Below are 27,411 nucleotides of genomic sequence, written 5' to 3' on the forward strand. Positions count from 1 at the left end.
TTCGGAGGAAAATTTTGACAAGCAAAAAAAAATGTTTTCAACCACAAATTAAAGATATTTCGTATCAGAAAAAAGTTTTAATTGCATTTTTACATTATAAATATCAATTTTGCTTCTCAAAAATGGGTGGGGGGGGCATGTGCCCACGCCCCCCCCCCCCCCTGGATCCGCCAGTGCTGAGAAGTACTGTGAACTGCGGTAAATGTCGGATAAAACGGGACTATTCGGATAAAGCGTCAGACAAGCCCTTTCATGAAACGCTCCCCACATTTCTTATTATTACAGTTTATCAGTTCGATAAATGATAACTATGTTTTATTCTCTATTGCTTTTTAGGCAAGGCCAGCCCTTTTTACATAGTGGCTGCAACATCTTATGATGGTGATAATTAGGTTTAACAAAATCGATCAGAGAATGAGAATTTTTTTCAAAGTTTCAAATGTATGATGTCACGTATGATGATTCCTCATTTGTCATGTAATAATATATCATAAACGAAGAATGAAAATTTAAATTGAATTAAAAGCTCATTCAATAGAATTATAATCAAATAAACGACTTTATGAAAAGGATAAGTTATTATAAATATTATGAATAGCAAAAAATGTGACACATTGCGTACAAAAAGCAAAGCTTGAATCCCACCGCTTCACTCGCGTCCTTTGGCAAGGTGTTCATCTACATTTTGTCACTCTCCAACCAAGTGTATTAAATGGGTACACAGTAGGAATAAAATCCTTGAATGCTCAAGTGCCCGATAAAAGTAGCCGTGCATATGAGCCGGATAAGAGTTTGCAGCGCTTAGAAACTTTTTATTGAGCGCTATAAATTGTTCAATACATCTTTGTATATCGTTATCCTCCTCCTCATCATCGTAATTTACATTTTCGTTATTAATGTTGAATTATTGCCACTATTATCATTAAAGCTATTATTTTAATAAATGTCATTACAATATTATGATTGTGTTAATATTGTCCTTGTTGTTGATGTTGTTCATTAGGTTATTTGTACGTGTAATATCGTCACCATTCAAACACTTTCTTAAAATAGCAATCTATTTTAAAAGTTATCTCATCGAATTCTGCTTTCTTTCAGGATTCCACGTGGAGCTCGATGTCAACGAGACATATCGTGTGAAGCAATTTGATTATCCTCGCTATTACCAGATTAATACTGATGAAGCCTGGGTAATTGAGGTACCACAGGACTGTGATATCAGCGTAGAGGTCGCTCGATTTGATACACAAACCAACCAAGATGGGCTACATATAGGAACAGGATCCAATATATCTACAAACGAAGTAAGCATGGCAAAACCAGGGGGCTAATGTTCTGCTTGAGAGTGTGAACAATCATAAATCGCCATTAATATGTGTATTGTTATCCCAGAAAATGTTACAATAATGAATTTCTAGGGGATACCCGTGTATCACTTTCGACACAAAAGCATAGGATATTTTAGGACTGATGCATTCAATATAAACAAACCTGAAAATGCTATTATCTAAGGAACTCTACCAGATAACAACTGGAATACCGCTGCTTTGTTGTATAGACTTACATGTATTTGGACATAAACTATTTATGCGTTTTGCGTACTTTACCGTATGAAATATAAGTCACATTAGTTGATATTCATGCAAGCTAATGTTCTTGGCCAACGATTTATTGGTGGAAATATAATATAGGACACGATTGATATGAAAATGTACATTGAAAAACAAATAGCCTACGATTAATCCTTGCGGTACCCGTATAGAAATATTATGAGTACTAAGCATTCGGTCACTTAATTACTATTGGCAAATGCCACTAATCATCATATAGTGGATGTTTACTTAAACATTAGAAGAGCAAAATTGTTTGTCTTCTCCCAGTGTTTACTCCCTCTGAAAGTAAGAAGATAGGGACTGAGTTCCCGTAACGCCTCCTTCCCTATTTGGGGGTCAAACAGTGATGTCCTCTCTTGTACCTATAGCACCTATGGTACCTTTTAAACAGATGATAATTGATTATAATTAGGTAGTAATAACAAAAAGTATTATTTTATGTAGCGCGATATTTCGAAAGATTATTGAACTTTTTTCAGATGCTGTTCTTAACTGGGGACACAGTACCAAGATTCATTGATATACCATCGAATATTGCTTGGTTGAGGTTCCTATCGGATGACGATGATAGCTCTCGTCACCCTGGATTTGATGTTCACGTGACACCTACCTGTAAACCTACAAATGGCAAGTTTATATACCAGTTTAGATTAAAAAGTGTATTTGAATATTTCACAAAATTCGTTTTCCATAATTAAATAGAAATAGAATTGGGCCAAGCCGTGTTCCTCGGGGCACACCGACATGATTAACTTTGATGTCAGACAGAGTTCGATTATATAAAGTACAATGCAGTGAATCCAATCCAATGTGAATTAAAATTTTCTGCAACAAAACGGCATGTACATGTACATGGATGTAAAATAGCAACGTAATAGATACATGTATTTCCTTTCAAGATGTAACTCTTCAAAACCAAGTTTCATGTATTCGTGTATTGTTTTCCTGTCCTTCATTTCATGCAGGTGCAGTTGCACATCATTTCGACACGAGAGGTAAATATATTCTTAAGATTTGACTGCTTAGTACCGTGCATCTTAATTGGGTTTTTGATTTGAAAACTCCTTTACCCCCATACTCCTGTACGTGTAGATAGGTGAGGTCCACGTGTAAAATTTTACTATCCGACTCGATAAAATGACTCAATGGCCCGTAGTCTGAAGTCAGATTTACAGACATACAAACCGTTCCCCTTTTAGAGTATTTCTTCCTCTTTTTGATATGAATACACCAATACTTTTTTTGTATGATTTGTTAGTTTTTTTTTCTTCTAATTTCCGATCATGAAGAATGTATTACACCCGGTATTACACTAGCGCCAGTCCGAAGATCCCAGTCCGGTAAAAATCACTGTCGGGCCAGTAACTTGTTGTAACGGCCCCTGAGTAGCCTATACTAAGCTGTAGCTACATCGATGAAACGATGCAACTCTAGACAGACCAATATTGCGTTATTCCGAATGGCCTATCACAGATTTGGGCCCCCTCTTCCAAAGAGTTATGATTGATCCGATCAACTTCAACAATGGCAAGCCAGCAACGTCAACATCTATAATGCATGTTTGTTCAAAATGTGTGTTTAGGTATAATGTATATTTTAATAAATTTATTATTTTCCTGACAGTTAAATTTGTTCTTTGTTTACAAAAGGAAATTGAGCATATTGCCTGTAGAAAAAAAATGTGACATTGGTGGATTTCCATATTAGGTAAGGTTGATCGGATCAATGGCAACTCTTCATTAGACGCGGCCCAGTTTGGTGCCTGCTTCCGTGGTTTGACTGTGTCATTTCGGACTTTTCGCATTTACTACGGGGAAACTCTCTACAACGCACCATTTCCTTTGAAAATGCACGTAGAATCACAATCGATAGCTGAGAGGCTTTTGTCGTAAGTTTGTAGACTGGGACGGCATCGGAATTTCGTGACTCTGGACAACGACATACAGTGTATTTGCAATTGTTTGTCCGGGGCGAGTCTTCGGACGATCGGTTGTCCCAGTCCACCAACTTTTGACAAAAGCCTCTCAGCTCTCTTGGAATCCATGCGTTGTAGAGAGTTTCCCCGTAGTATATGCGAAAAGTTCCTTTTAGCTATATCAGAAGCACCAACCACTCACCTCCTACATGGAAGATATTGCTGAGCGCATAGTCACACTAATTTTTCATTGGATTTAACAGGAAGTGCTGTAGCCTTGCACAACGGAGATGTGTATTCCATTTCGTCACCTCACTATCCATCTGACTACGGATTAGATCAGTATTTAGTCTGGCTATTTCGAATACCAGGGGACTGTCAGCTTCGTATCGTCTTTAATGATTTCCTGACTGAGGGCCTTTTTGACAAGGTTTGGCCCCCCATACGTACAATTTGTATTTTGTATTTATTTAGACAAGTAAAACATACAAAGTAAAACATGCTAAGGGATACAAAAAAGGTTTAAAAACCCCGTACAAGTTTGAATCCAAAAGATTTGATCACAATAAAGTAACATCAAGATAAAACATAAGTTAAGCAGTCGGAAAATAAAACAATGTAAATTACCATAGAAAAGGACATAGATACCATTGATAGATTTATATAACAGATAGAAATATGAAAAAAAACGTGATATGAGAGCAAATTATAGAACAGGCATAACTGTTAACATAATATGACAAAATATAATGAATCAATGACATTTTTTTTTAGTTGTGGTGAAGGCTAAAATAATATGAGAAAAACACCACAAGACCAAACAACCCTCCCCCCCCCCCCCCCCATAAAGAACCCGCATCGCTAGAGCATGCGTTGAAGGGACTTCAACACTGTTGATCAATTTTCTTCTTTAAACCCTATTGTAGTATTCAGTGATCTCTCAGGCTTTTCCGTACTCTATTAAACGCAAAGTCGCCATTTAATTGTGTACGAACTAATGATATATTTCAGCTCAGCATTCGTACAACAGACTCTTTGTTGCATGAGTTCTACGGTGAGATGATGCCAGGCACAGTCACTGTGAATTCAACTGTCACCATTATTAAATTTCGCAGCGATAGAAGTGCGGTAGCACGAGGATTTCAAGCTGACCTAACACCGGTGTGTGCCGGTAAGTAAATAAAGCAAGGGTGTTAGGGTGACTATAACACCAATATATTACGCATGTTAGAGCATTCGTGTGCGAAGGCAAATATAAATACCATTTTGTAACAGTTAGCTACTGTGTGACGGCGCGTATAACACAAGTGTGTGACAGTGATCAGTATGTCAGTTGTCGCGCTAATCATGAAATATGCTTCAAAAGCAAACATGATATCGATGAAAGGAAATTCGGGACGGTGCGTATAACACCAACATGTGGATGTAATTATAATACTAACCCCAATCATAACAGTCATGTACGCAGATGAAATATAACACTTTTATGTAACAATAACTTTCATGTGATACACCAATGTGTGACAGTGAATATAGAGAATTGGCTTGTGAAACGAAATATGAAACAAAGGGTTGACAGTAATCTGTGTTTGGCGGTGCGTATAACTCCTGTGTGTGACTATGTTTAAAACAGTAATGCACCACTGTAATTATAACATTCCTGTGTGAAGAAAAAAAATAACACCATTACGTCAAATTCACTGGTGTGTAAGGATGAAAATTTTGTCCTTTAATTTCGACTCCGTAATAAAGATGTCTTGTCAGTTATTGACCGACAATTGTTTGCGTTATTTCGGATCATGCTTTAACAAAATGTATGAAAACGATTTTGGTTTCCATAGAATCGGTTTTATTATAAAGTTGCAGTAAAGCAAAACATATCAGTAGTTGAAACTCAGAAAGTCGACTTGTTTAGAATAAGAAGACAACATGAGTTGTCGAAACCTGCACATTCAGCTTGTTTTGAACCAAACGACAGGAAGACGATTTTAAAATGAACTTTGGCGATTCGGCATGTTAGAAAGAGGAAGACATGATGACGAGTTGTTGAAACTCGAAGGGTCCACTTGTTCGAGTTATAAAGACAAGATGATTTATGGAAACTTGGCTTGATTGGGGATACAAGACAGGCTCGCGGATTCAAACTTGACAATTCGGATTGTTAGAAAAAAAAAACACAATGACGAGTTGCTTCAACTCGGAAATTCGACTTGCTTTGGAAAAAAATGAAAATTTGCAATGCAGCTTGACTGTCAAATAATACAAGATGACGAGTTGCGAAAACTCGGAATATTAATTTGTTTTGGACAAGAAGGAAAAATGACGAGTTGTTGAAATTTGGCGAATCTTTGTTCGTCGGGTAAATACAAGGTGACGAGTTGTTGAAATTTGGCAAATCGGTTTGTTCGTCAGGTGAAGACACAGTGACGAGTTGTTGAAATTTAACAAATCGGTTTCTTCGTCAGGAGGAGACACAGTGACGAGATGTTGAAATTAAGCAAATCGGTTTGTTCGTCAGGTGGAGACACAGTGACGAGATGTTGAAATTTAGCAAATCGGTTTGTTCGTCAGGTGAAGACACAATGACGAGTTGTTAAAATTTAGCAAATCGGTTTGTTCGTCAGGTGAAGACACAGTGACGAGTTGTTGAAATTTAACAAATCGGTTTGTTCGTCAGGTGAAGACACAGTGATGAGTTGTTGAAATTTAGCAAATCGGTTTGTTCGTCAGGTGGAGACACGGTGACGAGTTGTTGAAATTTAGCAAATCGGTTTACTAGTTAGGTAGGTGAAGACACGGTGACGAGTTGTTGAAATTTGGCAAATCGGTTTGTTCGTCTGGTGAAGATAAGGTGACGAGTTGTTGAAATTTAGCAAATCGGTTTGTTCGTCAGGTGAAGACACGGTGACGAGTTGTTGAAATTTAGCAAATCGGTTTGTTCGTCAGGTGGAGACACGGTGACGAGTTGTTGAAATTTAGCAAATCGGTTTACTAGTTAGGTGAAGACACGGTGACGAGTTGTTGAAATTTAGCAAATCGGTTTGTTCGTCAGGTGAAGACACAGGGACGAGCTGTTGAAATTTAGCAAATCGGTTTGTTCGTCAGGTGGAGACACAGTGACGAGTTTTTGAAATTTAGCAAATCGGTTTGATCGTCAGGTGAAGACACAGTGACGAGTTGTTGAAATTTAGCAAATCGGTTTGTTCGTTAGGTGAAGACACAGTGACGAGTTGTTGAAATTTGGCAAATCGGTTTGTTCGTCTGGTGAAGATACAGTGACGGGTTGTTGAAATTTAGCAAATCGGTTTGTTCGTCAGGTGAAGACACAGTGACGAGTTGTTGAAATTTAGCAAATCGGTTTTTAGTCAGGTGAATACAAGATGACAGGGTGCTTAAACTCAGAATATTGATTTGTTTTGGACAAGGAAATAAAATGACGAGTTGTTGAAATTAGACGAATCGCTTTGTTCGTCAGGTAAATACAAGGTGACGAGTTGTTAAAATTAGGCAAATCGGTTTGTTTGTCAGGGACGACACGGTGACGAGATGTTAAAATTTGGCAAATCGGTTTGTTCGTCAGGTGAAGACACAGTGACGAGTTGTTAAAATTTAGCAAATCGGTTTGTTCGTCAAGTGAAGACACTGTGACGAGTTGTTGAAATTTAGCAAATCGGTTTGTTCGTCAGGTGGAGACACAGCGACGAGTTGTTGAAATTTGGCAAATCGGTTTGTTCGTCAGGTGGAGACACAGTGACGAGTTGTTGAAATTTTAGCAAATCGGTTTGTTCGTCAGGTGGAGACACAGTGACGAGTTGTTGAAATTTAGCAAATCGGTTTGTTCGTCAGGTGGAGACACAGTGACGAGTTGTTGAAATTTGGCAAATCGGTTTGTTCGTCAGGTGAAGACACAGTGACGAGTTTTTGAAATTTAGCAAATCGGTTTGTTCGTCAGGTGGAGACACAGTGACGAGTTGTTGAAATTTAGCAAATCGGTTTGTTCGTCAGGTGGAGACACAGTGACGAGTTGTTGACATTTTAGCAAATCGGTTTGTTCGTCAGGTGGAGACACAGTGACGAGTTGTTGAAATTTTAGCAAATCGGTTTGTTCGTCAGGTGGAGACACAGTGACGAGTTGTTGAAATTTGGCAAATCGGTTTGTTCGTCAGGTGGAGACACAGTGACGAGTTGTTGAAATTTGGCAAATCGGTTTGTTCGTCAGGTGGAGACACAGTGACGAGTTGTTGAAATTTGGCAAATCGGTTTGTTCGTCAGGTGGAGACACAGTGACGAGTTGTTGAAATTTGGCAAATCGGTTTGTTCGTCAGGTGAAGACACAGTGACGAGTTGTTAAAATTTAGCAAATCGGTTTGTTCGTCAGGTGAAGACACAGTGACGAGTTGTTAAAATTTAGCAAATCGGTTTGTTCGTCAGGTGAAGACACAGTGACGAGTTGTTGAAATTTTAGCAAATCGGTTTGTTCGTCAGGTGGAGACACAGTGACGAGGTGTTGAAATTTAGCAATTCGGTTTGTTCGTCAGGTGAAGACACAGTGACGAGTTGTTGAAATTTAGCAAATCGGTTTGTTCGTCAGGTGGAGACACAGTGACGAGTTGTTGAAATTTGGCAAATCGGTTTGTTCGTCAGGTGGATACACAGTGACGAGTTGTTGAAATTTGGCAAATCGGTTTGTTCGTCAGGTGAAGACACAGTGACGAGTTGTTGAAATTTGGCAAATCGGTTTGTTCGTCAGGTGAAGACACAGTGACGAGTTGTTGAAATTTAGCAAATCGGTTTGTTCGTCAGGTGAAGACACAGTGACGAGTTGTTGAAATTTAGCAAATCGGTTTGTTCGTCAGGTGAAGACACAGTGATGAGTTGTTGAAATTTAGCAAATTGGTTTGTTCGTCAGGTGGAGACACAGTGATGAGTTGTTGAAATTTAGCAAATTGGTTTGTTCGTCAGGTGGAGACACAGTGACGAGATGTTGAAATTTAGCAAATCGGTTTGTTCGTCAGGTGAAGACACAGTGACGAGTTGTTGAAATTTTAGCAAATCGGTTTGTTCGTCAGGTGGAGACACAGTGACGAGATGTTGAAATTTAGCAAATCGGTTTGTTCGTCAGGTGAAGACAAAGTGACGAGTTGTTGAAATTTAGCAAATCGGTTTGTTCGTCAGGTGGAGACACGGTGACGAGTTGTTGAAATTTAGCAAATCGGTTTGTTCGTCAGGTGGAGACACGGTGACGAGTTGTTGAAATTTAGCAAATCGGTTTGTTCGTCAGGTGGAGACACGGTGACGAGTTGTTGAAATTTGGCAAATCGGTATGTTCACCAGGTGGAGACACAGTGACGAGATGTTGAAATTTAGCAAATCGGTTTGTTCGCCAGGTGGAGACACAGGGACGAGTTGTTGAAATTTAGCAAATCGGTTTGTTCGTCAGGTGAAGACACAGTGACGAGTTGTTGAAATTTAGCAAATCGGTTTGTTCGTCAGGTGAAGACACAGTGATGAGTTGTTAAAATTTAGCAAATTGGTTTGTTCGTCAGGTGGAGACACAGTGATGAGTTGTTGAAATTTAGCAAATTGGTTTATTCGTCAGGTGGAGACACAGTGACGAGATGTTGAAATTTTAGCAAATCGGTTTGTTCGTCAGGTGGAGACACAGTGACGAGATGTTGAAATTTAGCAAATCGGTTTGTTCGTCAGGTGAAGACAAAGTGACGAGTTGTTGAAATTTGGCAAATCGGTATGTTCACCAGGTGGAGACACAGTGACGAGTTGTTGAAATTTAGCAAATCGGTTTGTTCGCCAGGTGGAGACACAGGGACGAGTTGTTGAAATTTAGCAAATTGGTTTGTTCGTCAGGTGAAGACGAGTTGGAGCTTGTCATGTTGGCTTTTTTCCGGGACAAAAAGACTCGATTACGAGTTGTTGAACATTGGGACTCAGAGAGTCGACTTGTTTTGAACAAGAAGGCATGATGACGAGTTGTTGAGGCTGGCAAGAGGACTTGTTATTTTCAACAAATTTTCATCTTGTCCGCAAGTCCCACTTTCCAGTTTCAATACCTCACAATCCTGTCTACATGGTATACTTGTCCCAAGCATGTTGACCTGCCCCACGTCCTAATTCCAAACAACATGGGTCACGTCATTTAACCAGTCGCCTCGTCTTCTTACCTCGTTATCTGGTTGGCACCTTCAAGCTTCTGTACAAAACACAGTCTTTTCAAACACAACCTACATCACGTACATGGTGCATTTGAAAGCTTCCCCCTGAGTTAACACCATGCACGACCTCTAAGCTCATATATACATGCATATAGGCCTACATAATTATTTTGAAGTATGAAACATGAGGTCGATTTTCTTTGTAATGAGATTGTAAATTCGCACTTTCAGTCCTGCTGCTAGTCAATATTTGTATGCTTATAACAATGAATAGATAAAATAAATATATTTATAACCGCCCTAACTTTTTCTTTACTCCTTACAGTCACTCCACCATCTCGCAATGCAACAGGTGAGTTGGGCGTGACTTTCTATCATATATATTTGTCAATCAATCTGTCGACAATGTATCAAAATGGAAATGAGATGATGAAAGTAGTTGATATCTTCTACTTATTTTATACTTTTCAACTTTTCTTCAAAACCAAAGCTTAAAAATACCGTAGTTTGGTTATTTACCTGAGCCGCGGAACGGTTTTCAAAGTGAGGGGGGCTGACCATGCCAAAAAAATCACATTCAGATGGTCATTTGTACGTTTTTGTACACGAATGTGAAAAAAAGTGGAGAGGGGTGAAACCACCCCTCTCCCCGATTCCACAGCCCCTGATTTATAGCATGCAATATTTGCAAATTGTCCTCATCAACTACCCCCACGCTTTTCTTGCTTTATAGACTCTCCGGGCATGCCGGCGATGGGGAGCGTAATATTGATCTCTGCATGTGATGTATCCCCCGCATCAAATATATGATTATTTTAGTAATTTGTAAACAGTTTTCAACGCTTCTTAAAAAAAAAAAGAAGGATGGAGTCTCCATTTTACAGCGCCCACCCCACGAAGGGCACCTTACCTGACTTCCCTCAACTATTCCATAAATAAATCATCCATAAATTTTCAAATTTACGGTCAGAGGTTTCAGGCTTTTCTAAGTAAGCATATTGGCGGGTCATCCCCCCCCCCCCGGAAACCATCGGCCAATGTGTCAAGGGTTCGATCAGCGGCTGAGAAATAAAAGAACACTAAACATTCCGACCTTCTGATCAAATATTTGATAGCATTTACATTTGAAACGGGTAATGAATTGAGTCTATATAGAATAGCAAGCTGAAGTGCCCTTTCCCACGTTTATAAAATTATTATGGTTATCATTTTCCAATATTTTTCTATAACTGTTTATCCCCAGTTGCTCCAGTTATTGAACCTATTGAGCCTCTAATTATCAGACGGGGAAAAACAATTAGAGTCACATGTACCGCCAAGTATGGTGACCTCCCTATTTACTTCCGGTGGTTCAAAGATGGCAGGGCTATTTCTCATGGGATTGGGGTTGACTTCATGAATGGCAGCTTTTCAAACTCTATGATGATAGCCGATATGTATTCGGTACATGATGGCCAATATACGTGTGAAGCAAGTAATTCAGCAGGTGTCGCCATCTACGGAACATCACTGACAGTAGAAGGTGAATATTATATGACGACTAATTATAACAATAACCCAATGATACTACTACTACTACTACTACTCCTGCTGCTACTGCTGCTGCTGCTGCTGCTGCTACTACTACTACTACTACTACTACTACTACTACTACTACTACTACTACTACTACTACTACTGCTGCTGCTACTACTACTACTACTATTATTACTATTACTACCACTACAACAGCAATAACAACAACAACAACAACTACTACTACTACTGATAATAATAATAATGATGGTAATAATTCAGCAGGTGTCGTCAACTACGAAACACCACTGACAGTAGAAGGTGAATATTATACGACGATTAATTATAACAATAACCCAATGATACTACTACTACTACTACTACTACTATTACTACCACTACAACAACAATAACTACTACTACTACTACTGCTAATAATGATAATGATGGTAATAATGATAATAATAAACCATTCGTTGAGAATCATCCACGTTGGCCGGAGAGGACGGTTACCACAGTTTGTTCACAGTGTGGAACATAATAGTGGAATCATCTTCCCACTGCTCTGATTAAGATCGTGAATGTCATATTTAAAGAGTCTACTATTAGTGAGACATTAATTTCCCATTGTTTTTATTTTATTTTACCTTTTGAATTGCGTATTCACTAGTCACAATATCTCCAGTAGATATAAACACATTGTGATCACAATATGAACATGTTTCACTACGATGTTGCAGTGTATGCCATAATCCTAGAGCTCTTCAGGTAGAAGTAATCCAGGAGAATTTTGTAAAAGTGGACAGGACAAGTACAGTATCACGTTAACCGACGGTTTAAAGGGGAACTCTTCTCTTTATGCCGCGATCTTAAATCAATCAGCTTGATCTTACAAGAGTTTGGGTTATTGTGATTATTCTAGGAAGTATATATCTTCAGCAAGACTTTGTAAATGATTACTCTACAGATGTTCTGACATTTAAAACTGGCTCATCAAGGAACATATGTCACAGCCAGAAAGGAAATTAAACATCTGACCAAAAAAACCGTGTATGAATCCAATTTTTTTCGTAATTTTTTGTAATAAAATGTACATTATTGAAAGCCGAGTAAAAAATTGTAAATATTAACGGAAAATATTCCCATTAAAATACCCCCCCCCCCCCCCCCGCTCCAATGAATTTAAGACTTCTGAAAAGCCTGATAACTTTCACTAGTCTTTCAATAAACTTCCAATGATCTACACACTAAGAAATAAAGGTTCAAAATTGAACCCCGAAAGGTTGGTGCAAAATCAGCACCCTATGGGTTCGAAAATTGAACCCCTGATTGGGGTTCAAAAATTGAACCCCTGGTTGGGGTTCATTTTTGCACCCTGCGGGTTCAAAACTGCACCCCTAGGGGTTCAATTTAAAATTTAGGGGTGCAGTTTTGAACCTGCAGGGTGCAAAAATGAACCCCAACCAGGGGTTCAATTTTTGAACCCATAGGGTGCTGATTTTGCATCAACCTTTCGGGGTTAAATTTTGAACCTTTATTTCTTAGTGTGTATAATTCATGGCTGATCCTTCGATGGCCTTCATGGTCTCCTTGAAATTGCCCGTAACCGTCTTTTCTTGCACAGATCATCATAGATCATTGGTGGATCATTAATTAAAAGACATAAATTGATACCAATACAATTTGCTGCTTAAGTTCATAAGCATGTCATGCATTGTACTGTATGATACCTCCATGATACCTGGTGCACCCGGATTGAAGAGATACTTGGGGACTCTTTCTACTTCCTCCGCGTGTACAGCATGTAGCCGTATGGACACATAACTGTGTAATTTTCAATGTTCTATTTTATATAATGCATACAGTCGGGTAGACATAAAATTGTCTTATTAATGAATGTTTGGGTTTTCTATGAAATTTGTAATATCATATACCTCTTTAGGTTCAGAGAACTCTTTAGAACTGCCATCTGGTAGGAGGTGTCATTTTTGTTGGGATTGTCGTGTCGGGTTTTGCCATTGTGCTCACGACAGGTCATAGGCATAGTGGCATAGTTTGGCATGGTGGTCCTGGTAGGTGTGGCTTCTCTTACTGGTTGGCGGCTCTAGAGTTTTTACTGTACACTGATGTCTGAATTATTACTCTTTGGAAGTTGGCAGCTCTGGGAGTCAATGTTATTTAATTTATTCATTTGATTTATTCATGTATCCATGTAATAGCTTCCGGTACCTGTTTGCATGCTTGAGTACCCACCTTAGACCGCATGGTTCCACTGCGGGTGACACTTTTGTTTCATACAGTGGGTCAGTGGTTGGTAGCGTTTTGTGGGTGCTCAAGCATGCAAACAGTGTATATTTATGTATATTTTTTATTGATATATTTATATTACATGTATGTATTATTTTGATGTATTTATAGTTTGTGATTGATTACTCTTTGTTTCAATGCACTTTTTGTTAATAAGAGTCTGAGGACAATTTTTGTGTTTTTAATTGAACATGACAATAAAAACAATTCAATTGAATCGAAATGAAATATTGGTTAGTCTTTCATATTATATTTCAAAGGCCTTAAGAGATCTTCATTGACCTTTCAAAACAAATAAAGGCTTTCAAATTCCTTTTAAAAGCCTCGGCCAGTCTTTCAGATGTCTCTGGCAGTATGGCAAACTTCAGTCATTGTGGTCTCTTAAGCCCTTTTCACAATTAGCGGTACGACTGCTTACAACCATTGCGATTGTGTGCAACATACATTGTGACCAAATGATCGCAAACGATCGCAAGAGCAGTTGTGAAAGCCCCTTCAGTTAACCTGCAGTTGTCTTGAAGGTCATGGTATTATGGGTCCTACGGGGGGTTTTTTTATAGAAATTTGTTTTTGGTCTTCCAGTAGTCTTATATGTGGCTTTTCGAGGCTATTCGGAAGAGGCAGCAAATTTCACTGATCTTGGACAGAGATGGACGATCTCGCAAATTGTTGGACTTCCATAAGTGTTCTCGTTCTGCGGAACGGGAACCTTGCTTAGAACAGTATACCAATATATACATTTTTTTTTCTATTTTATTTGTCTGCTGCCCCAAAAGCAACTATAACATTGTCGTTATTGGAATAAGCATTTCAATTAAAGTTTAAAGAGATTCAACCTCATTATCTTGATTTTTCAGAGCATGTTTTAGAACTAGGAGGAGACGAAACGATACAGGTCAGGTCACCTATGTATAGATGGTATGCGGCCAGACATGTAGAAGGCTTCTATACCTGGGTAATTAATGCTCCCGAAAACTGCACAGTTCTGGTAAAACTTGAACAACTCGATACACTTGATGGTAAGGAGTCCCTTGAGATCGGGACTGGGTACAACACATCGAATAATAAGGTAAGGAGTAATATGGTTTTCAATGAATTCGGCCAGTTGTGGCCCAGTGGATTGATCTTGTGACTATAAATCAGAGGATCGTGGGTTCGAATCCCAGCCATGGTGTTATTTCCTTCGGCAAGAATTGGGTACCCTGCAGGAATTTATTCCTCGAAATGCTCCAACGCTGTGAAAGGTTGCGGGGCTAAAGCTAGGGTAATCACATCATATAGTATCCCTAAAATAGACGCCAATTAGCGAATCTGGAATAAAATTATTGGAAATGGTTTTTCTACTGATTTGAGTAGATATGGGTGTCAACGTTTACCGCCAAAAAGTTAGGAGGAATACGGGTTTATATATATATGTATATATATATATATATAATTGTGATGAGCAAGGACCTAAACATTGCGTGGGTGCTTCAGTGAGTAATATATTGGCGAAGAAGCTCAAAAAGCATTGAAGCTAGAGACGTAGCCTGGATTTCTTCAACTTTTATTAGTACAAGCTTTCGGCCATTTAGTTCGGCCTTCTTCAGGTATCTGAAGATGTAAAAGACATAATGGCTTTACATGTAACATGCATATATTTGGATTGAAGAAATCCAGGCTACGTCTCTAGCTTCAATGCTTTTTGAGCTTCTTCGCCAATATATATATATATATATATATATATATATATATCTACACAGAGTGCGTCCCACAAAAAACGAAACCGAGATTTATCGATGATTTATCATAACTTAATTACAAATACAATAGACAAATGACCTACCATTGTAAAGCTTAGAATCTCCTCTTTCATCTGAAATTACTTCGATTATTTCTTATTCACGCATGACTAAGCAAAAACAATTTGAAGAGGGGATACCAAAAAGTCATTTGGCGGGCTGTATCTGGGCTTCAAAAAGAAAACCTCATTTCTAAAAAGTACAATATCTGCTCTTTAATTTGATACCTCAATTACAGAAAATGGTCAAGAAATAACAAAGTTCTGGTTATTTGAAATAAGGCTTGAATTTCAATAATTTCATAGAATGAAGAGGTTTTACAGGCTAGCGTTCAAACTCACTTGACACTCCGTTTTGTTGACGATCAGCCATGCATTAAGTCTTTTGTTAACCATACGATATCTTCTGTGGGTAACCGGTGAAAACACGTTTATTTCATGAAATTATGGAAATACAAGCATCGATTCGAGAGAACATAACTTTTTCACTTCTTGACCATTTTGGCAGATATTTAACTTTTTAGGCATGCGATTTTCCTTTTGAAATTCAGATACCCCCCCCCCCCCCCCGCCAAATGAGTTTTTGGTATCCTTTCTTCAAATTGTTTTTGCTCACTAATGCGTGAATGAGGAATAATTTACATTGGTAGGTCATTTGTCTATTGTATTTGTGATTAAGTTATGATAAATCACCGCTTAATCTCGGTTTCGTTTTTTTCTTGGACGCACTGTATATATATACAGTATATAATATATATAAACTCCTCAAAAAAAGTTTGGAAATCTGACTTTGATTGATAATCCCTCCTCGGTTTTAGTAAATATCAATGTTTAATTAATATCAATGAATAGAACATTCAATTTTCATTAAAATGATACGCTACATTATATAATTATGGTTCACATGGAGGAACAGTGCCTTGAAATGTGGGGCAAGGTCAAAATTCAAAAGTTGCAAAATGACACAATATTCACAGTCACTGTTCTTTTTTCCGTGGTGATGAGTAAGTTTCTCAGCGGTTTCTTTTGACTTTGATCGATAATTCCTCATTGGTTTTAGTAAATATCAATGTGTAATTAAATATTAATGAAGAGATCATTTATTTTCTTTAACATGATATCCTACATGATATGAATATGGTTCACATGGAGGTGCAGTGCCTTGAAATGTGGGGCAAGGTCAAATTTCAAAAGTTGCAAAATGACACAATATTGAAAGTAACTAATGACACAATATTGAAAGCAACTATTCCGTGGTGATGTGAGAGTTTCTCAGCGGTTTCTTTAAATTGGTTTCATGCACCTTAAATTCAACATTAACATGGAATCAAACACACCTCTTCACAAGCAAACACATAACAAACAAACAAACAAAAATACATGGATATTTCAAACCACGACTCATTCTATGTTATCTCACAGAACCATCACTACTGAAGCAGGGGCTTGATTTGAATGGATGTTCATATCTATTGACAGAGACAAAGGATCTCATGTTCTGTATTGACCCTTCATAGCTATTTCTGCTCGTTTTTGCAGCTTTTCAATTCAGACCTCATCCAAAACTTTTGAATCCTGCTCTTTTCGCGATGGCATGATCATAACAAATATGGTATCATTTTAAAGAGAATTATATGATCTTTTGAATGATACCAAATATGCATTGTGTAAAATTGGGAGCTGGGAGAAATTAATGGCCAAACTCAGATTTCCAAACTTGTTTTGCTCGTTTTGCAGCTTTTCAATTCAGACCTCATCCAACACTTTTGAATCCTGCTCTTTTCGAGATGGCATGATCATAACAAGCATGGTATCTTTTTAAAGATAATTAAATGATCTTTTGAATGATATCAAATATGCATTGTGTAAAATTGGGAGTTGGGAGAAATTAATGGCCAAACACAGATTTCCAAACTTTATTTGAGGGGTTTATATATATATATATACATATATATATATATATATATACATATATATATATATATATATATATATATCAAATATATATATATATATATATATATATATATATATATATATATATATGATATCAAGTATATAATTTAAAATGATTTTTATTTTAAGTAGCAGCATTTAATGCATCATAATATCTAAATCAAGGTTGTCGTGTCTTTTTCTCTCCAGCGATAGACCACTCATCTATAATACTATAAACTTTTAGCTTAATCTTCTGAAAATGGATAGGATAGGTCTAACTCTCATGTCACAGCTAGCATCATCTGAGAGCATTTCCAAACAGCAAAGGGGTGATGATGAAGATAAAAAGAAGATCATCATTAGAGCTGCAGTTCTCAAATGAACTTCAACAAAGTGAATTCCCTTATTATCATTAATTACCTCTCATTGCGAGCTGCCAGAATCTCTTGAGATGATAATGCTGCAGGACAAAACTTCATATCTGCTCTCTGCCGTACGTCACCCATGATACTATTTCTACTAGGTATCAGTTTGATCAAGGATCATGTATTTGGTCCAGAACAAATGATTGTTATCATGCACAAATTAGGCATATAATAATGAAATTCAAAAAGAGATAATAGGTTACAATTACACATTCATCGACGTAACGAAACTCCTACATCACCACTTCCAGTTCTTGAGAATCAAGCTGTGCAACATATCAGTAATAATATATATCCTGGTCTAATACGTATCCGGACATCTACCCCCTGGACATCCACCCCCCGGACATCCACCACCCGGACATCCACCCCCCGGACATCCACCCCCTTAGGACATCTACCCCCTAGGACAAGTACCCCCTAGGACATCTACCCCCCGGACATTTACCCCCCGGACATCTACCCCTGGACATCCGGGAGTAGATGACCGGGGGTAGATGTCCGGGGGGGGGGGTAGATGTCCAAGGGGTAGATGTCCGGGGGTAGATGTCCGGGGGGTAGATGTCTTGGGGGTAGATGTCCGGGGGTAGATGTCCGGGGGGTACTTGTCCTAAGGGGGTGGATGTCCGGGGGTGGATGTCCGGGTGGTGGATGTCCGGGGTGGATGTCCAGGGGTACATGTAGATGTCCGGGGGTAAATGTCCTAGGGGGTACTTGTCCTAGGGGGTACTTGTCCTAAGGGGGTAGATGTCCGGGGGGTAGATGTCCGGGGGGTAGATGTCCTGGGGGTAAATGTCCGGGGGGTAGATGTCCGGGGGGTAGATGTCCGGGGGGTAGATGTCCTAGGGGGGTACTTGTCCTAAGGGGTGGATGTCCGGGGGGTGGATGTCCAGGGGGTAGATGTCCTAGAATCGGTCTAATATCCATTGACAGAACATAAGGCTTTCATTGAATGGGCCAGATCAAAGTCCTAAAAATGTCAAAAGGTTTTCAAAAAGTTAATTACTCTTTGCTGAAGTTGAGACACTTCATTTACTATGACAAAAGCTGCAGCTCTATAATGATTGTCTTATTTTACTTCTTCATCATTGTCCCAGGCTATACGAAAATGTTCACGGATGACGCTACCCATAAGAGTTAGGCCTATTCTTTCCATTTACAGATTAAGTTATAGTTTTATAGCATTGATTGTAGCATTTTAGGTTAGTGACCTATTGCTACAGAGAAATTAGTACCTTGGTTTAGATTTATAAAATGCATATCCAAAATCTGCTACTTTAGACAACTTCACCATTTCAAATTATATCATACATGATTTTTTTTACACTTTTGGCAATGCATTACTACAATATACATCAAAAGGTGCTATTGGATCTCAATTTCACCTTGAACTTGAATTTTGACATCATCATTGGTCAAGGATTCAACTATTAAATTTGTGTTCATTTTCCACGCAAGTCAGTCTTTTTCACATCACCATACCTATATGCCACTATCACGTTGTATCTACCTATTTACTTAAATTCCCTGACGTTATTGACATAGTTGTTGATTGACCTCTTACCCCTCAATATATTTTTTATGGCCATTTTTTATCCTTATTTCAGAGTGAAATTATTAAACATCCAAGTTTTCATTACAAATAGCTATCTTTCTTTCTATTATTCACAAATAAAATGTAAATATAATGGATTAATTTCTTTTTGGGTAGAATCATGCATGTGTCAGTTATTAAAAGATTTAATCAATTCAATCTTTTAAGTCATAATGTTGTTTGCTTTGTTTTACAACAATTGTACATGAAAATATACATGAATATTGAAAACAAAATATAACTTAACTTAATAATAATTGACTCGTGCCCCCATCATCTCATCTGGCTTGACATGCCCCAATTGGCCCTGGTGGTCGGTCCAGTTCTTGGCCTCCGCAGCTTGCGATGTCTCTACCACTCGGCCTCCGCAGACAGTTGCCCCTTGATGAGTAGCCCCCAGATCAGAAAGATGTGGCTTCAACGAATTAGTGGACGAGATCGAGCCCCCAATGATGACATGAGTTTTGACGGATCATGTCGGTGGAGAACCGGCGGTAGCTGGGGTCGTTATCTCGTCACCGACGTTGTCCCTCAGTTTTAACTTAGACTGCCTATACTAACATCTGTGGTCTATTCTAGCTAAAGTGGTTCTCCTTGAATTACTGAAACTAACCTCCTAATATACCCTACCGTTACTAGGAATAACTGTAAAATTTCTATAAAGTAATTCAAAGAATTTCAATAACGATGAATGCATAAAGCAACACATTCTTAATAACAAAAGACTTCCTGATGTGCATCTGTACATCTACATTCATCAATGCTAGAGCACTGTATAGGTTATTTATGACACCTGTATTAATAAAATGCTTCATCTAATAAAATATGACATAAACCTGGTACACTTGTACTCTAAGGGGGGGGGGGGGGGGTATCAAACGTTTCCAACGCTTGCTTTTGAAATATTTAAAACATATGTACATGCTTGTCTATACAAGCTTACCCTAACCTGGACCAAGTAAATATGTTTAACACATGTTTAAACTTTGACTGATATATTCTATAATTAAATTTCTTTCCTGACAGCATGTATATATAAATATTTATTAACTTTTGACCTTTGAGTTTGGATATCAAAGGTGAAGGATAATTCTTTATGATTATTTTGTGCCTTTTATCTTCTTGCAAAAATTTCCTTTTTTACACTAAAATCACCAACATGCAGCGTTTTATCTTAGAGATACCATTATACGATATATAGCATATGTAAAAAGGTCATTGACCCTTGACCATGAACTGTATGGATTAATATGCATTCTAGGTGAATAACTTTATCTTATTTGACCTTCCAGTAAGAATCTGTGCATTTTGACACAACGATCACCAACCTGATGTGCCGTTTCATCTCAGAGATACTATTATACAGTATGATACATAATGTAAAAAAAAAAGTCATTGACCTTTGAAAGGCTTTTACCTTGAATGTTATTGTTTAATGTGCATTCTGGGTACTTAATTTTATTTATTTTATCTTCCTGTAAGAAACTCTGCATTTTGACACCAAGATCACCAACCTGCGCCTTTTCATCTCAAAGATACCATTATACCGTATGTGGTATATAATGTATAAAAAGGTCATGGACCTTTGAAATGCTCTGACCTTGAATTTACTGGATAAATGAGTATCGTAGGTACTTGATTTGATTTTATTTGATCTTCTTGTAAGAATCCGTGCATTTTGACACCATGATCACCAACCTGTAATATTTTATCTGGGAGATACAATGATACAGTATATTTAAAAAGGTCATTTTGACGTTTGACCTTGAAAAAAGCATTTTCCCCAAACCGCATTCCTCCTAATTTTTTGGGGGGTAAATGTTGACACCCATACTTATACTCAAATCAGTCAAAAAGCCATTTCCAATAATTCTATTCTAGGTGGTTACTAATTACGGGGACTAATGGTCCTTTAGAAGCGCACGGAGACGTTATACAGGCGCGTATTCAAGATGTTGCTCCGAGGGGGGGGGGCGACCTAATTTTGGCGCCCCTGTGATTTTTTTTTTGGAAAACGGCGCCCCCACCCCGCAAGGCAATCCTAGGTAACTTAAATGCATATTGAATTATTTTATTTCATAATCACGTGACAAAAAGGCGATCGAAGATCACTTTTTTAATGTGTTCATAAAAAAAAATATATCCATGAATATGTTGTAATACCATTTTTTCCAAAGAATATATGCGACCAGAAAGCAAATAGTCCCTAGCCCTATTACATGCTGGTTAATTTCCAATGAATAAAAGGCTATTAAATATATGTTGCAAAATATTATTCTTATCATGTTAGATCTGGTCATTAGATGGAATAATCCCATTGTACTTCAATATCAACTCAAGCGTCGTATGGCTGTGGTTCAAGTCAGAAACTCACGAGAGCCCTCGGTCACATGGATTTATTGCGTCAGTATCATCAGTATGTGATCAAGGTATGTAGTCAGGAAAAAATCTTGGTGTTCCGAGATATACGTTAGACATCGCTTTTTCGACACAGGTCAAATGGAATTAGCGCGCATCAATGGAATTTTGAAAGTTACCAACTTTGTGGGATTATTAAAGCATATATGGCCACACCTACTTTAAACGGCGCCAGTGAGCAGTCGAATTTCAGAGATCCCGTGAAGTTCCGCCTTTTTTAGATCAGTATGGGCTTGTGATCAAGGTAAGATTCCAGAATTTATTTTTTCCATGAATGCAAGCGTACAAAGAAATTTAATTTTCAAATACATACACAAAAGATAAAACAAAAATACAAAATCAATAACAGATTATATATATAAGCAAAATAACGTAATGATGAAATGAAAAAAAAATAAAAGCCTTGTTTCATCCCCTCCTGTGATTCCACTGTTGGGAAATAGTGAAGGACAGTGGGAACGATACTGCGGGGACACTGTTCGGTTTTCCATTCCACATTTGCCGCAATGCTATAAGTTGTAATTTCGCTTTTACATAGTCATGCAGAATATTTATTTATCTATTTGTCTGTTTATTCATTCATTTTTCCTTGCCACTTATCAAATCAATCCGTTCTTCTCCTCACCGTTTCCTCTCTTCTCCCCCTTCTTCCCCACCCCACTCTTCCCCCCCCCCTCTCTATCCCTCCCTCTCTCGATGTCTCCCTCTTGATATATCTCTCTCTTAGCGGGTAATGAGCATTACATCGACACAAGAGGTAACTTTACTTTCTTATTTTTTTTCATTAAAAGAACTTGAAGCAGGTTTATAAAATGTGTTTTAGAAACAAATATTTTCAAAAACCTATTCTTCTTACAACTCTGGCCTACAACTATAACGTGGCTGTGGTTACGGTTGGTTTGATCGTTTGATAGTGATGAAGATGATGAAGATGATGATGATGATAGTGATAATAAGCCTTAAGATGTGAACAGCGGCGTAACAGGGGTCGGTGGCCAGGGGGGGGGGGGGCAAGAGCCAACAATTTCCCGGTCATGTCATGGTATGAACAGGCGCAATGGTGTAATTGGGCGACGATTTTGAGAGGGCCAGACATTGCGTATCAGGCAGAATTTATATTTAAATTTTTTTTGACATTTTTAATACAAAAATCAAATTTTGTGATAGATTTTAACATGATATCCAGAGAATATAAGTTTCACTCTTCTCTCTTTCCATTCCTTTTTTGTGATCTGTACGCCACTGTGAATAGGATTATTTGCGTCAGTAGCGTGCAGAGTAATACCTTGGTCACATTTGTTCTACGGCGGCCGTACGGCGAGTCGAAAACAGCCGTTTTAACATTTGTTTGTACCAGCTACATATAGGTGGTTTTAGTAAAAATGAATAAAATGGCTGTTTTCGACTCGCCGTACGGCCGCCGTAGAGCAAATGTGACCGTGGTATAAACAAAACAAAAAACGAGGGGCGCAGTATGGCGCATGTGCTAAAAAGCTGCTTAATATAAGTCCCGAGCGAGCGAAGCGAGCGAGAAAAAAATCACCTTTTCATGAGAATCTAACTTTGAGATATTTTTTGACATTATATTAAGTAAATAAAATCATATCTTACACTTCTCATTTGCTTTTCTTTCCTCCTTTTTTTTACTTGGTAGAACTTTTAGGTACCATGGACCAACCCTTCCTTACTCATATACGGCAGTGCTATACGGTTGGGGTCTGGGGCGGAGCCATTTAAACCTCGCAGATTGCCGCTATTAATCAAATCGCGGGTATATACAGAATACAGCTTTTACACAACACATTTATTCAACCCAGTTGAACCAAATATTTTGATGGGCCAAAACATAGCAATTTTTTCATTTCCTCTTGGGTGTTGAACCAAGACCCCCCCCCCCCCCGCGCCTGTACGCCAGTGATTGAACGTAAAGCTTAATGTAGGAAGGGTACCTACAGGGGAGGGGGCGTAATAGAGCCATTTGAAGGTCATAGATGAAGAGCCCCTACTGCTTGGGGTCTGGAGCAAAGCCCGGTAGCTTATTTGCATAAAATTTAGGAAGCTAATAGCAATGCAGTCTTTCTTCCCGCTCTTTATTTTCTATCCTCGTCAGCCCGGTCGTGTTATTAAGTTTTTATTTCTTGTCCCTTTTCTTTGTTTTTCCAATTTAGCTTTTGACCAATTCCATTCTACCTTCATTTCCCGCTATTGTTTGCCATTTTGCCATCTTTTGATTTATTTCCCATCATGCTATTGCACTACATAGGTCTATTTCGGAATGATTTGTTCTTTCTCAAATGTTCTTTCGTTCTTCTTCCCGCTTTCCTTCCTTTTCCATTTCAAATTTTTTGTCTTTGTTTTCTATCCACTTTTCCCTTTCTCTTTCCTTTTCCTCCTTTCCTTTCTCTCTTTCCTTCCACTTTCCCTTTCTTTCTCCCTCCCTTTTATTTTTTTCCCGTTTTTTTTATTTTCCCGGTGAAATCCGCCAGGGGGGGGGGGCAGCTTGCCCCCCCCCCTGCCCCCCCCCCCCCCTGTTACGCCACTGGATGTGAATGATGGTGTTCATGATAACGATGATGATAATGAAGCTAATCATGATATTGGTGATGGTGGTGGTGATGATGATGGTAATAATAATTATGATGATGATAACGATGATGGCGATGGTGATGATGATGATTACAATTATCATAATAATGATGATGACGATGATGTTGGTGATGGTGGCGATGATGATGATGATGAGTTCATAAATTCATATAGATAACTCGGAAGAAGTTTTTTTGTATTTTTTTTTGTCAGGTTCTGGTGTATTATTATCACACGGGGAATCCTTCACCATAGCTTCGCCTAACTTCCCTGAGAACTTTCCTTCATATAAATCTGTGAATTGGCTTTTCAACCTCCCAGAAGAAGGTTGTCAGCTTACTATTGATTTGAAGAATTTTACAACAAGATCGGAATATGAAGTTGTAATTATTTTGTTCACTTTTTCACTTTTGTTTCTCTTTTTGTTGTTGTTGGTAATTTGAGTGGTAAAATTGCTTTTCGGCGTACATCCACTCTGCACAATGGTCGCGGAACAGGTGGAAGGGGGGGGGGGGGTGGGTAGAAGAAAGTATTTTTTGTTATTATATATTTCAATTATGTTTCTCTTTCACCTTTGTTTCTATTCCATGTATAAACTAAATAATCACAAAATATCTAAGTTTTACTGATAAAGTTGAAATGATGCAAATTTTGTAAAATGCCGTACAGAGCGTAATTTCCTACGGCAAGAAAGTTATCCGCATTGTGCTTCACTCGACCCAGGCGAGGTTAATGTGTACCTGGTAGGAATTTATTCCTTGAAATGCCACCGAGCTGTCAAAGGCTGCGGGGTTAATTACTGCCAGGGTTAAGTTATCCAACGGAGCGCATAGTGACGCAGTTGGCAGTGAAATGCGCTATAATTAAGCGAACAACGTTAAATAAATTGGCACCTTAAAGAAAAAAAAACAGGAACGGATATCTAGTGTAATAAATATGCAATGGGCGTGAATGCTCTTCTCAACCTAAATCATTATCATTAGCATTTCATGTATTATTCACACAGCTAAATATCAGTTCAACTGCCGGATTAGAGGGACCACGCTTGCAACAAATGATTTTGTATGGTGACCTCACAATAGAACCAATTAAGATCACAACGAGTTCTTCCCTCATCCGATTCAAGAATTCGTTATCTATTGGCCCTGACGTCAGAAGGGGATTTAAAGCTGTACTACACGCTGACTGTGAGACAGGTATGTCACGCACCCACCGGATAGAGCTACAACGCGCTCTTTGAGGCCCCTCAAAAGGTCAAAGGGTCAAGCGCGCACAAAGTTCCATGCTTTGTTTGCTATTGCGTGTACGTACGTCGAGTACTAAAGGTCATCGCACACCTTATGTTTGCTCTGCGACCCGATTTTAGAAACGTATATAATTTGATGCTAATATTGAGACATGGAATATCTTACTGTGTAATATTCTAAATCATACGAATAGCAATGTTCAAACTTGCGGTTATGCTAATAATAATTCTGACTAGAATAAAAGAGAATTCGATACTTAATCGTAATGACGTCATAGCAATTGTACGATTGGCTACGCCAACCAATTTGGCATTTACTCCAAAATAAAAGCTTGCAATCATCCAATCATCAAAAATTGCAATTTTAGTATATTCTCCCAGTTAATTTGAACCTAGAATTAAAAGATACTTTTCATTCACATTTTCAGAAATTGAGCAAAATGCAATTTGCATGTATTCGAAAATCTGATCGTGGTGTGCGGTCTCCTTTACGCGTTGGTATGGTTGGTCCCAAATACTGTTAAATGTGACATGGAGTATTTTTCCTTGGTCTCACGGTGTGCGTTCTGCCGCGCACAACGAGCTCTTTCCAGCTTATGCATATCGATGCACATGATGCATGTGACAGGTATGCCACGTGGTGCCATCGCATCCGCCCCCCCCCCCCCCCCCACTCGGAAGGACCGCATGCGTTTTTTCGCGGGACAAGTCCGGCCCGCGAATTGTAAGAAAAGGGGTGTTTTTGTATTTTCACCCCGGAGATTTCTTTATTCACGTGTCATTTCATTCACGTGTAAGCCGAAATGGAGGTGCATACACAAAACAGTTGTATTTTCAAGTTCTTATTTTCCTTTACTCGTTTATACATGGTATTGGAACAAAATACATGAATCTAAAAAAAAAAAAAAGTGGCACTCGCTGATTACAGTGAATGGCACATTAAGAATTAATACAAATGAGTAAAATGTGATAGCCTTACAATAACGTATCGATATAGTCCAAGTACACGGTTTTTTCGTGAAAGTGATTTATAGTATTAAATATTTTTTTTTATTGAAACACGTATTCGTAATCATGATGATGGTTAGTGGCATATAGGTTGGTGTCTGGAATGTAGATAACAATATATCAGGGTGCCGAATAAAGAAAATAACGTGCAGAAAAATATGTTATGACAACACAGAAAACATATAATTATTCACATGTATTTTCTTTTTACCTACAACAGATACAACCCATCCGATTATTGATGCAGTTGGTAAGTAAAGACGCTCAATTTCCTTAAGGTTATCTGGGTGGTGTTCCACAGGGATCTATGTTTAACTGAATACCGCACTTTGCTCAATTATATGCGGTATGCAATGCATTACATAACCATGCACAGAGCATGCATGCAAAGAGGATGCGAGCTACACGAGAAAGGGGGGGGGGGTGATATTATTTGCTAGATTTGCAGCTAAACTGCTAGAGCCTCGAAACTCAAACCTATTTATAAAGGTAACTTTGCCTGAAGGGTGTACACATTTTTTCCCTGGCCTTCATAGCAGAGCGAGACTGTAGGCGCGGCTTTTCCGACGGCGGCCGCGGCGTCGTCAACATATTTATCTTAACCTAAGGTTAAGTTTTTTTAATGACATCATAACTTAGGAAGTGTCATCATAACTTAAACAGTATATGAACCTCGTTCAGGAAACTTACACTTAAGAGCAATGAAGTATTACTGAGGTATTATAATACTAGTATAGTATTGTAATGAAGTATTACTATTAAATATGGCCTTCATAAATGACGTGAGCGCGAAGCGCGAGGTCAAATATTTTGCTATACCCTCTATTCAGATCTGAAAATTTAACATTCTGAACATTTCTTAAAAATCATGAACGCTATGCGTATATGGATAATGC

The 27,411-nt window shown here is 38.3% G+C and overlaps 1 protein-coding gene across 1 annotated transcript in view; it reads left to right on the plus strand.

Annotated features, from left to right (window-relative positions):
* LOC129267116 (CUB and sushi domain-containing protein 1-like) overlaps positions 1-27,411 on the plus strand; it is a 67,710-nt gene that overhangs the window by 20,920 nt on the left and 19,379 nt on the right. The window contains exons 8-20 of the mRNA XM_064104135.1: positions 1,099-1,304; positions 2,093-2,240; positions 2,579-2,608; positions 3,792-3,958; positions 4,540-4,699; positions 10,024-10,050; positions 10,942-11,220; positions 14,378-14,589; positions 21,548-21,686; positions 22,403-22,432; positions 24,475-24,644; positions 25,268-25,457; positions 26,736-26,765. Of these exons, the coding sequence (XP_063960205.1) occupies positions 1,099-1,304; positions 2,093-2,240; positions 2,579-2,608; positions 3,792-3,958; positions 4,540-4,699; positions 10,024-10,050; positions 10,942-11,220; positions 14,378-14,589; positions 21,548-21,686; positions 22,403-22,432; positions 24,475-24,644; positions 25,268-25,457; positions 26,736-26,765 (1,788 nt within the window). The remainder of the gene's footprint in view (positions 1-1,098; positions 1,305-2,092; positions 2,241-2,578; positions 2,609-3,791; positions 3,959-4,539; positions 4,700-10,023; positions 10,051-10,941; positions 11,221-14,377; positions 14,590-21,547; positions 21,687-22,402; positions 22,433-24,474; positions 24,645-25,267; positions 25,458-26,735; positions 26,766-27,411) is intronic.

Source organism: Lytechinus pictus, chromosome 8, assembly GCF_037042905.1.
Source record: "Lytechinus pictus isolate F3 Inbred chromosome 8, Lp3.0, whole genome shotgun sequence".
NCBI classification, from domain to species: Eukaryota; Metazoa; Echinodermata; class Echinoidea; order Temnopleuroida; family Toxopneustidae; genus Lytechinus; species Lytechinus pictus.